This window comes from Muntiacus reevesi, chromosome 7 (assembly GCF_963930625.1).
Source record: "Muntiacus reevesi chromosome 7, mMunRee1.1, whole genome shotgun sequence".
Lineage (NCBI taxonomy): Eukaryota > Metazoa > Chordata > Mammalia > Artiodactyla > Cervidae > Muntiacus > Muntiacus reevesi.
In genome coordinates, this window is record NC_089255.1 from 41,605,862 (window position 1) to 41,618,466 (window position 12,605).

Genomic DNA, 12,605 nt, shown 5'->3' on the forward strand with positions numbered 1-12,605 from the left:
GGAGACCTGGCATGCTGCAGTTCATGGTGTCACAAAGAGTTGGACACAACTGAGCGACTGAACTGAACTGATTAGATCTAGTAAACAGAATGCCTGAACAACTATGGACAGAGGTCCTTAATATTCCACAGGCTGCGAACAAAACCAAAGAAAAATAAATGCAAGAACACAAAGTGGTTTTCTGAGGAGGCTTTACAAATAGCTGAAGAAAGAAGTGCAAAGCAAGGGAAAAAGGGAAAGGTACACTCAACAAAATGCAGAGCCCCAGAGAACAGCAAGGAGAGAAAAGAAGGCCATCTTCAATGAACAATGCGATGAAATAGAGGAAAATAACAGAAAGGATAAGACAAGAGATCTCTTCAAGAAAGTTGGAAATATTTTTTTTTAATTTTTTTAAATTTTTTTATTTTTTAAATTTTGTTTTATTAGTTGGAGGCCAATTACTTGAAAGTTGGAAATATTAAACAACATTATATCCAAAGATGGGCACAGTAGAGGACAGAAATGATAAAGATCTAATAGAAACAGAAGAGATCAAGAAGAGATGGAAAGAATACACAGAAGAACCATACAAAAAAGATCTTTATCACCCAGATAACCATGATGTTGTAGTCTCTCACTTAGAGCCAAACATTCTGGAGTGTGAAGTCAAATGGGCCTTAAGAAGCACTGCTGCCAATAAAGCCAGTGGCGGTAATGGAATTCCAGCAGAGCTATTTAAAATCCTAGAAGATGATACTATTAAAGTGCTGTATTCAATATGTCAGCAAATTTCGAAAACTCAGAAGTGGCCACAGGACTGGAGAAGGTCAATACTTATCCCAATTCTGAAGAAGGGCAGTACTAAAGAACGCTCAAACCACCAGACAATTGCACTCATCTCCCATGCTAGTAAGGTTATGCTCAAAATCCTCCAAGCTAGGCTTCAGCAGTACATGAACCAAGAACTTTCAGAAGTTCAAGGTGGGTTTAGGAAAGGCATAGGAACTAGGGTACAAATTTCCAACATTTGCTGAATCATAGAGAAAGCAAGGGAATTCCAGAAAAACATCCACCTCTGTTTCATTAACTATGATAAAGTCTTTGACTGCACGGATCATAACAAACTGTGAAACACTCTTAAAGAGATGGGAATACCAGACCATCTTACCTGTTTCCTGAGAAACCTGTATGTGGGTCAAGAAGCAATAGTTAGATCCCAGTATGGAACTGACTGGTTCAGGGTTGAGGAAGGAGTATGACAAGGCTGTTTATTTCACTCTGTTATTTAACTAATATGCAGAGCATGTCATGTGAAATGCTGGGCTGAATGAGCTACAAGCTCTGGAATCAAGATTGCTGGGAGAAATATCAACAACCTCAGATATGGCAGGTGACACTACTCTAATGGCAGAAAGTGAAGAGGAACTAAAAAGCCTCTTGATGAGGGTGAAAGAGGAGAGTGAAAAAGCTGGCTTAAAACTCAAAAAAACTAAGATGATGGCATGTGGTCCCATCACCTTATGGTAAATAGGAGGGAGAGAGGCAGAAGCAGTGACAGATTTCCTCTTCTTGCACTCTAAAATCACTGCAGATGGTGACTGCAGTCATGATATTAGAAAACGACTGCTTCTTGGCAGGAAAGCTATGACAAACCTAGACAGAGTGCTAGACAACAAAGACATCAACTTGCCGATAAAGATCTGTATAGTCAAGGCTACAGTACTTCTGGTACGGATGTACAGATGGGAGAGCTGGACAATAAAGAAGGCTGAGCTCTGAAGAACTGATGCTTTCAAACTGTGGTGCTGGAGAAGACTCCTCAGAGTCCCATGGAAAGTAAGGAGATCAAACCAGTCAGTGTTAAAGGAAATCAACCCTGAATACTCCTTGGAGGGACTGATGCTGAAGCTGGCCACTGGATATGAACAGCTGACTCACTGGGAAAGACCCTGATGCTGGGAAACATTGAAGGCAGAAGGAGAAGAGGGCAACAGAGGACGAGATGGTTGGATGGTATCACCAATTCGTTGGAGATGAACTTGGGAAAACTCTGGGAGATGGTGAGGGACAGGGAAGCCTGGTAGACTGTGGTCCCATGGGGTTACAAAGAATAGGATACAACTTGGTGACTGAACAACAACAACAATTAACTCTTCTTCAGGAACAATCTTTTTTTTTTCATGATTGGTACCCTGGAGATTTTTATACCTTGGATTAATGCATGATAGGAGACTCTATAGGATAATAAGTAATGTGTAGGAAAAATTGGAAGAGAATGCAAAAACACAAAGTTAGATTAGAAACTAATTCTCTTCAAGATACCTGTATTGCTAAGTTGTTGTTGTTTGGTCTAAGTTGTTTTTGCTAAGCTGTGTCCAACTCTTTTGCAATTCCATGGACTGTAGCCAGCCAGGCACCTCTGTTCGTGGGATCTCCCAGGCAAAAATACTGGGGTAGGTTACCATTTCCTTCCCCCAGAGGATCTTCCAGACCGGGGGACCAAACTCGCATCTCCTGTGTTGCAGGTGGATTCTCTACTGCTGAGCCACTAGGGAAGCTCCCTGCACCTGGTATCACCTGGAAAATCAGCAGCAGCAGCAGCAGATCCCGGTTTTGAAGACTAATACTCTGCAGAATAAATTATTTTCTAAAATTTATGAGGCATTTAAAAGTCACTCATGTTGATTTTAAATGTCATATATTTATTTAAAGTGGTATATCTCCTCATCAGGTAAATACAGACAGAAGCAATACACAATGTGAAGAAAGAGTTCGAGATACTGTTTTTAAAGTATATCCTCATAGGTAAACACACCCATAATTCTCACCTAGTGTTCACTGAAGTAAACTATAATTTGTTCAACAGACTTTGACCAGAATATGCAGAGATTAATTTCTTTTATCATTTAATTAAGACAGTGATATAGATTATGCTGGATATAGGTTTATGTATTTTATATACAATGCTTTAACTGAAAGCAAGATGAAACTTTAAATTTAGTCTATAAAATTGTCATTTACATTGTTAATTAGCACTGAAATGGCTACTAAAGTGTATTCTAAAATATTAATGCAATGTATGTTTATAGTGTAAGGAGGCCTCTACAGACAGTATACACTAATGTCTACATGTTTAATATGTGCCAAATGTGCTTAGTGTATTCCTGTTTAATTTTCATAACCATAGAGATGTTCATTATCATTATCATTTTACAAATAAGTAAACTGATTCTCAGAGATTAAGAGATTTGTTCAAGGTAAGATAATTGACTCAAAGCCAGAAGCTCTAACTCCAAAGCTCATATTCTTAAAGTGCCTACATCTTCTAAAGTTTTATTGTGTTTTCTAATAAAGCATTACTTTTTCATCATACAAATGAAAAATTTGTTTTACATTAATAGAGTACAAGTGAGTCTGGCCTGAAAAAGGGTGCTATCTAACTCTGAGTTTCACTGAATATCTGGAATAACAGCTTAAATAATTGGGTCAGAAACATTAAAATCTCATAGTAAGAATTACTGGGTGTTTCCCAGATGACACTAGTGGTAAAGAACCTGTCTGCTAATGCAGGAGACATAAGAGATATGGGTTCGATCCCTTGGTCAGGAAGATCCCCTGGAGGAGGACATGGCAACCCACTCCAGTATTCCTGCCTGGAGAATATACCATGAACAGAGTCTGGTGGGCTATATATAGTTCATGGGGTTGCAAAGAGTCAGACATGACTGAAGTGACCTAGCAGCAGCAACAGTAGTAAGCAACAGTAACAGTAACTAATAAAATAAGGATGAAACATTGTTGTACTTTTAATGAGTATGCAAAGATATTATAAGCATACTGTTCCATTTAACTAATGCTTAATTTATGGTTTATATGAATATCTAAGATTTAACTTAAAAATTATTTCTTCAATTAAGTAAATTTTGAGAATTAAGTGTAACTTTTATTCTAAATTGACAAGTTTTTGAGGAATAGATGATAATAACGGGAATTCACAGTAAAGGAGGCAGGGAGAAGACAATACGTTCAGTTTTATTTATTTATATTTGAAGTCCTTGTGGGATATTCAAGTGAATTAGTTCAAAAGGTTGCTGGTTATATGAAGGTGTACACACACACACACATCCAGTGTTCAAAACAAAGTTATGGGTTAAAAATACAAATAAGGAAGTCACCAGCATACAGATGAAAGCAAAGGGTATGGATTAAGTCTCCTAAGGACAGCACAAAGGAACAGAACAGCAGGAGCTGATGTAAGCTGGGTGACACCTGCAACTAAGGAAACTGAGGAGAAACCAGAGAAGATGAGAATTACATAAAGGAGGGTCACAGAATTCAAAAAGAGCAAGAAGGATATTCATAAATACTACAGACGTAAACAGGAAATCAAAATAACCATAAGATTTGGCAGTTAAGTTCATTGTCCAGGGCAGGTTTTAGTGTTATATCCTGGTTAGAGCACAGACGGTAGCAGTCTGATAGAGAATGATAAAAAGTATTGTAAGATAATTGGCAATAAATGGAAAAAAACAAAAGGGGTAAGAGTGACAAAGATTTGTTCACTTATTCACTTGTTTTAGGACAATAAACACTTGACCATACTCATATGCTAAGGGAGAAGAGCCTGTCTAAATGCAGGAAGCTTCTAGAGCAGTAGTCAAGGATCATCGATGCCAATCTAACCTTCATTAAACGTTGAGAGAGTAAAATGTAATTTTGTCTCTCTCCACTTACTCTCATTGTATCTAACTGCATTACAGAACCAATTAACTTGCATCATCTCCATTAATATACCTATCTCCTTTAAATGACAGCCCTAAAAGGAAAATAGAATGAGTATACATGAGGATATTCTCCACTCTTTATTTCAGTTCTATCTCTGGTAGGGAAACAGATCCTGAAATAGCTCTCCATCATCATCTCTACATCTCAGATCTAGAGTGTACCAGATTTTTCTAGTCACACAGTATTTGTGATGGTATTCTATAAAAGATTTCCACATTAAGGACAAATCGAAAGAACTCAAGACAGAAAACAAAAGACAACTTACAATAGGTTTACAATTAACAGATTTTGAAGGACTGGTAAAATATTCCTTTAGTTTCTTTATAAAAAAAAAAAACCAGCATTCAATTTAAGTTTACCTGAAAGTGTAGAGCCACTGCAGGTCTGGCCATCAACTTACTGAAATGTTCATTAAACTTTGGTGAAAGAATATCCTGGGATAATGTTTCATAAGGATCAAATGCTTGCTCCTATTTTTTTTTTAAAAAACAAAAATATGTTAGGTTTAAAAGAAAATCTTTTCTACTATCATGACACAGATTATTTAATGGAAAATTCTTAGTTCAGCCCTCCATTAGGTTTCAGAACATTTTTTTATTCTGGGGACAAATAATAACTATGACTATAACTTGGAAATTTTTTAAAAATGTTAAGTAATGACTTTAAGCAATAGATGACAAGAAGCTACTAGTCTTAAAATAGGTCACTGACTTGTGATCACAAGTATCAAACTATTAAATGCATATGCACATTTATCCCAGATAAACAAAAACTGTATTATTAGTAAAATAAGGCTGGGATTTGAAATTTCAGTTAGGGTGATGCTGCTGCTAAGTCGCTTCAGTAGTGTTCGACTCTGTGCGACCCCATAGACAGAAGCCCACCAGGCTCCCCTGTCCCTGGGAATCTCCAGGCAAGAACACTGGAGTGGGGCGCCATGTCCTTCTCCAATGCACGAAAGTGAAAAGTGAAAGTGAAGTCGCTCAGTCGTGTCTGACTTCTAGTGACCCCATGGACTGCAGCCTACCAGGCTCCTCCATCCATGGGATTTTTCAGGCAAGAGTACTGGAGTGGATTGCCATTGCCTTCTCCGTCAGTTAGGTTTACCTGGGCTAAAAGTCTAGACAGTTGAATGGCATCACCGACTCTATGGACATGAGTTTGAGCAAGCTCCGGGAGTTGGTGAAGGACAGGGAAGCCTGCCTAGCATGCTGCAGTCCGTGGGGTCGCAAAGAGTCAGACACAACTCTGAACTGAATTGAGCCTAAAAGCAGTTTACACTGAGGATATTTTCAAAGGAAGCAAGAAGTGATACTTCCGCTGTTTTATACCACACTTTTTCAAAATTAGAAAAAGAAACCAAAGACTAACATACAGTAAAATAACAAAACAGAAACTGCCCATATTTTGTTCATGTTTATACTTTTAAAAATTCCTATTATTTTATAATAATCAATATCTGCAAACTTTAGTTAGAACTAAGACTTGTTTCATTTTCATATGCTAAAAATACAGTATGTTTTCCAGAAAATAACAAGTGCTGTCAAGGATGCTGAGACACTGGAACCTTTGTCCACTGACACTTGGAATGCAAAATGGTATAGTCTCTGTGGAAAAGTTTTGACAGTTCCTCAAAAAGCTAAATAAAGAACTACAATATGACCCAGCAATTCTACTTCTAGGTATATACCCAAAAGAACCAAAAAAAAGTGACTCAGATACTCATATGCCAATGTTTAATGTAGCATTATTCACAATAGCCAAAAGGTGGAAAAAGCACAAGGGTCTATCAACAAATAAATAGATAGACAAAATGTGGTATATACACACAGTGGAACATTATTCAGTCACAGAGAAGAATTCTGATAACATGCTATTACATGGATGAACCTTGAAAACATTATGCTAAGTGAAAAGGAGAATATTGTAATAATTCTACCTTTATCAAATACCTAGAATCAGCAAGTTCATAGAGACAGAAATAGATTAGGGGTTACCAGCGTTTGTGTGGGAGAGAATAAGGAATTATTACTTAATGAGTACAGAGTTTCTATTCAGGGTGATTAAAAGGTTTCGGAAATGGATAGTTATAATGATAGTATATTACTATGAGTTTCATTTATCCCTTAAACTGTACACTTAAAATTGCTAAAATGGCAAATTATGTTTTACCATAAAAATAAAATAAAAATTAGAAAATACATTTTTGAATACATGTTTCTGATCATGATAGCTTTAAGAGTACAAGCAACCAGATTACAAAATAATACTCTAAAATAGCACAATATTAAAAAAAGCTTTCTAATAAGAGCAAGCTTAAATATCTTGGTTAGGCATCACTAATTGAGTATTTCTATACTATCAGTTCCATTGTCTACAAAATGGATGTAATAAAAGTGATGCATATTTTCAGAAAAATTAAAAAGAGATTATAAAATTAGGAAATTTACATGATAACTAAGGAAAGAACTTTTAACATCTGTTTTTCAAAAGAAATAAAACTAACCAATGAATAGGAAAAGGTGTTCAACATCATTAAAGAATAATGAAATACTGTTTTTCTCTCACGAGACTAGCAAAATTTAATGGGATAACAACCAGATCTGGAGATGTGGGGAAAAAAAGAGGGCCTGCATATACTGGAACTTATCTGGAAGTAAATTTGGAAAAACGCTTCAAAGTTCTAAAAATGTACCATAATTCTACTTCTAGGACTGCATCTTAAAATAACTAATGGATTATAAACGCATTATATAAATGTTTGTTATAGTGTTGTTTATAATGACAAAAAGAACTAAGACAACCTACATGCTTAATAATAATAGATAGTTAAAATAGTATCTCCACAGTACATGGTATTTTCAGACTTTAAAAGCTATGAAGTATATTTATTAACATGGAAAATGTTCATGATATTGAGTGAAAAAAGGCAGGTTGTAAAATAATAAGATCCTATTTTTGTAACTACACATAGGTTTGTTTAAACATGTAGATAAACATTCACAAGGATAAATAAATCTTATAAAGACAATTAATCTCTAGGTTTTGCAAAACAGTGATTTCTGTCTTATACTTACTCCATTTTTCTGAACATTTTTACAATGAGTTATGTTACTTTTATAATCATTTGAAGTACAAAAATATGATTTTCACTTTGAGAAAAAATATATAAATTTCCTTTTTCATTTTTGGAAATTAAGACTAAAATCCAAAAAAGTTAAACTTTTAGCTTGGTCAATAAAATTTCTATGGTCAATAAAAGCAATGATCAATAAAATTTCTTTTCTTTCCACCTTAAGTGCACTTGCTGTCAAAAAAGCAAGGTCTTAAACATTACTAGTCTATCAGCTTTTGATATAAATATTAGCATAAATACACCATAAAGTGCCACTATAAAGACAATGTAATTTTAGTTTGCTACTGGTTAAATCTTAAGCATTTTTTATAGCAGCCAGCAATGTCTTCTAATTTTCACAAAGAAATACAGCACTTATAACTGTAATGGGAAAACAGTTTTGTAAATTTACCTCTGCCAGATCTTCAAAACAGCTGCCAGCTAAGGGATGAGGGCTACTTTCATCAGTCATTTCAACTGTGTCTTCAATTAAACCTAAAAGTTTCACGGTCAATTCATGTATATCTAAAATGTTACTGAAAATCTTTTCAATATCCTAAAAAAAAAAAAAAAGACAAGGAAGGTTAAGACGTGTCAGGTTGAAAATTCCATTAAAGAATTATTAAATAAAAGTTATATCAGTGCTAAGGGTATATTTTCATCCAATCGCATACCAGTATATTTCAAGACATAAAATATATTCCAAATCATAGCAAAAGTCAACCATGAATAATGAAGGGAAATAAACCTCTTGGATTAGATTTAGAATTATTGACCAAAACTGTATAGAATCTATATTTTCCAGTAAATGTGCTGCAAATCTCACATGGTGGATGATTCTAAGCAACTTTTTAAATAAAGAATTCTGGCATTTGAGTATTTTTAAATTGGGTAGGTGCTAAAAGTCTTGATCAAAGTCTCAGAGTTGGTTAATGTTAAAAGCTGGGATCAAAATGAAGATCTGACTCCTAACTGAGACACAAAGTAGTTCCACAATATGTGACCTGTCTCTTAAATTTGAGGAGGAATTAAAGATTTCCGTCAAGCTCTTCAGTGTGAATTTTATCTGGGTTAAAACATGCTAAATACTCTGGAAACAAGAAGACCACATGACTGATTATCCAGGTTATAGCCAACTATTATTCATTCTGCATCTGGTAATGGAAACATGGATTAAGGAACATAACAGATTCGAGCTTGGATCCTTGTTCCACTACTTGCTAGGTGACTGACCCTGGATTAGGACAATAATAACAGCTAACATTTCTTGGTCACTTACTATGTTCCAGGCACTACTGTAAGTACCTGACATGTAAGTTCATAACAGATTAGATACTATCATCATCTTCATTTTACGAATGAGAAAACAGAGGCACAGAGCAATTATGCAATTTGTCCAGGGTCACACAGCTGGTATATTAATACCTACCTCATAAGGTTTTTAAGAGAATGAAATGAGATGATTTCTACAAAATGCTGCTGGTATATATTAGGCCTTCTACAAATGTGAGTTTTCTGAAGACACAGGGGTAGGGGTAGACCCCAAAGGAGTAAATTAAGATTAACAGTCATTCATTCTTTTATCAAATATTTACAGAGTTCTATGCTCTGATCTTAGATGGTCTTTATTTCAAAAGTTTACAGTCTCATCTATGTTGAAAAAAATATAATATAGAGATAAAGGGATTCCCTCTTTCTCTTGACCCTTTAGTATTTAATGAAAATTTTCTGTCAAATCAGCACAAATTCAGTGAAAAAAGAACCATAAAAATTAATTCTTGGGGAATGAAAACTGATGGGATGAATAAAAGGTAAAGAGGATAATAGTTACCAGCAATTGTTACTAGCTAACAGCATTTGTTAAGTTTTTAATTCTTCATACACTTTAGACAAAACCCAATTGTGGTATAAAAGAATCAAGTTCAACCTCCGTAAGTAACTTATCATGTCATAACTATTTTGTGTCTATTTCTTCACCAGTAAAGTCGAGATGATAATTCCTGTCCTACCTATCTCAGAGAATTTTTAAGGGTCACACAAAATAGGACAGTACTTTGAAAAACATAAAAATGTTAACTACTTAAGGCAGTGTGTCCAGCAGAAATTATTACCAAATGTTAAACTAAACATGCATTTTTTTTAAGAAAGGATAAAAGCCAATTAAAACACCTTACGCTTTCATTAATAACTTCAGATATGCAGATGACCCCACCCTAACGGCAGAAAGTGAAGAGGAACTAGTCTCTTGATGAAGGTAAGAGGGGAGAGTGAAAAAGCTGGCTTAAAATTCAACATTCAAAAAACAAAGATCATAGTATCCAGTCCCATGACTTCATGGCAAATAGATGGGGAAAAAATAGAAACAGTGACAGACTTTATTTTCTAGGGCTCCAAAATCACCGTGGACAGTGACTCTAGCCATGAAATTAAAAGACACTTGTTCCTTGGCAAGAAAGTTATGACAAACCTAGACAGTGTGTTAAAAAGAAAAGACATCCCTTTGCCGACAAAGGTCCCTATAATCAAAGCTATGAATTTTCCAGTAGTCATGCGCAGATGTGAGGGTTGGACCATAGAGAAGGCTGAACACCAAAAAATTGATGCTTTTGAACTGTGGTGCTAGAGAAGACTCTTGAGAGTCCCTTGGACAGTAAGGAGATTAAACCGGTCAATCCTAAAAGAAATCAACCCTGAATATTCATTGGAAGGACTGACGCAGAAGCTCCAATACTTTGGCCATCTGATGCAAAGAACTGACTCATGGGAAAAGACCCTGATGCTGGGAAAGATTGAGGGCAGGAGGAGAAGGGGACGAGAGAGGATGAGAGGGTTGGATGGCATCACCGACTGGATGGACACGGGTTTGAACAAACTCTGGGAGATCATGAAGGACAGAGAAGCCTGGCGTGCTGCAGTCCAAGGGGTTAAAAAGAATCGGACACAATTTAGGGACTGAACACACACACTTACACACACAATAGTTATGTGAGAGAGGAAGTCAGGAAATAAGAGAAAAGCCAAGAATTCAAAGGGAAAGACACTCAGACATCCAAGGAAAAATAAATCATGTAAGAAAGGAAGGAAAGAAAAAGAAATCTAAACAAAACAAACAAACAAACACAGTATCTGTCTAGCTAGATTCCTTAGAAAACTACAGAGGTAAGATAAACATGGACAAGACTCTCCTGGATCCCCATGATAATTCATCGCATTCCTACCTGACAGAGTAGAACTCTGCTACTCTGCCTTTGTTTATGAGACATTCCATATAAACTCTTTTTCTTAAAAAGTCTCACTATTAAAGCTTTATACTGGCCTAAAGTACTTACCAAAAGACAGGAAAGAATGTATATCTTTCTAGACCATAAATTTCTTTCACCATCTTCAAATGAATAACTATAAGTCTCAAATATTGCACAGTAGAAAGAGATTTTATTCCAGTGTAATTCCCTTAATTTTGTGTCTAATTCTCATTGTCACTGAACATATTAATGTAACAATTCATGTACTAAAAAACCCACAGCATGATTTTGTCACAGAAATATGGGCAAAGCTCTATAAGAAATCAATTGATTTAAAGTTGGTAACTTTCTTTCAAAAAAAACTCCCACAATATCCCCAGTGTTCATAGCAGCATTATTTACAATTACCAAGATATGGAAGAAACTTAAGTATCCCTCAATAGATGAATGGATAAAGAAGTGGTATATATACACAATGGAACACTATGCAGCCATAAAAAGATGAAATTTTGCCATCTGCAGCAACATGAATGGACTTGGGAGGGCTAAGTGAATTAAGTTGGACAGAGAAAGACAAATATCAATTATATGTGGAATCTAAAAAATACAAAAAAAAAATAAATAAAAAAAAATAAAAAATACAAAAAGCTAGTGACTATAACAACAACAAAAAAGAAACAGACTCATAGATATAGAGGACAAACCAGTGGTTACCATTGTGGGGAACAGAGGCACTGTAGAGCTGGGGAAGTGGTAGGTAAAAACTATCGTGTATAAGATAGGCTACCAGGATGTATTGTACAACATGAGGAATACAGCCAATAATTTATACTAACGATAAATGGAGCATAAACTTTAAGACTTGTGAATCACTATTCTGTATACCTACAACTCATTCGGGAATGTGTATCAATTATATTTCAATAAAAAACTGAAAAAATTTAAATAAAGCGAAACAATACCACAGTACTATACAAAACCATATTTTTGTTTTACATACTCACTAAGTTTATAAAGTTACTATTTATGATTTTTAAGCTACTATCTGACATTTGGGGGTAGACAGACTTTCAAACCCAAAAAGGTACTTACAGAAGGTTTAAACAGCTTTCTGTCAGAAAGAAAAGCTTCTCGAAACACTTTTATGATCATATTTAGTTCCCGTAGATACTGTCTTTCTTCTGCAATTTCAGTTCTAACAAGGTCATAGTAGTTTAATTCACCTGAAGAACTAGGTTCATCTTCACAAAGAGAAACCAAGCCTATGTCATCCTGATCAAACATGTCCATCAAAACCTAAGAAATATAAATCAGTAATGAATAAACTCATTGTCCTTACTGTTATAAGATCATTTCAAAGTACTTGGAATTAAAGTATTATTAAACAATGAGAGCTATGTGTATTATAGGCCAAATTTATAAAATAAAACTAAAGAGAAATATGATAAGCTGAAGTGAGATAATGTTCAAATAAAACTAGA

The 12,605-nt window shown here is 35.2% G+C and overlaps 1 protein-coding gene across 1 annotated transcript in view; it reads right to left on the bottom strand.

Moving 5' to 3' along the window:
• The window catches only part of SOS2 (SOS Ras/Rho guanine nucleotide exchange factor 2), a 97,535-nt gene that overhangs the window by 50,857 nt on the left and 34,073 nt on the right, over nucleotides 1–12,605 (bottom strand). The window contains exons 5-7 of the mRNA XM_065940875.1: nucleotides 12,217–12,420; nucleotides 8,295–8,438; nucleotides 5,127–5,237 (exon numbers count right to left, since the gene is read on the bottom strand). Coding sequence (XP_065796947.1) covers nucleotides 5,127–5,237; nucleotides 8,295–8,438; nucleotides 12,217–12,420 — 459 coding nt within the window. The remainder of the gene's footprint in view (nucleotides 1–5,126; nucleotides 5,238–8,294; nucleotides 8,439–12,216; nucleotides 12,421–12,605) is intronic.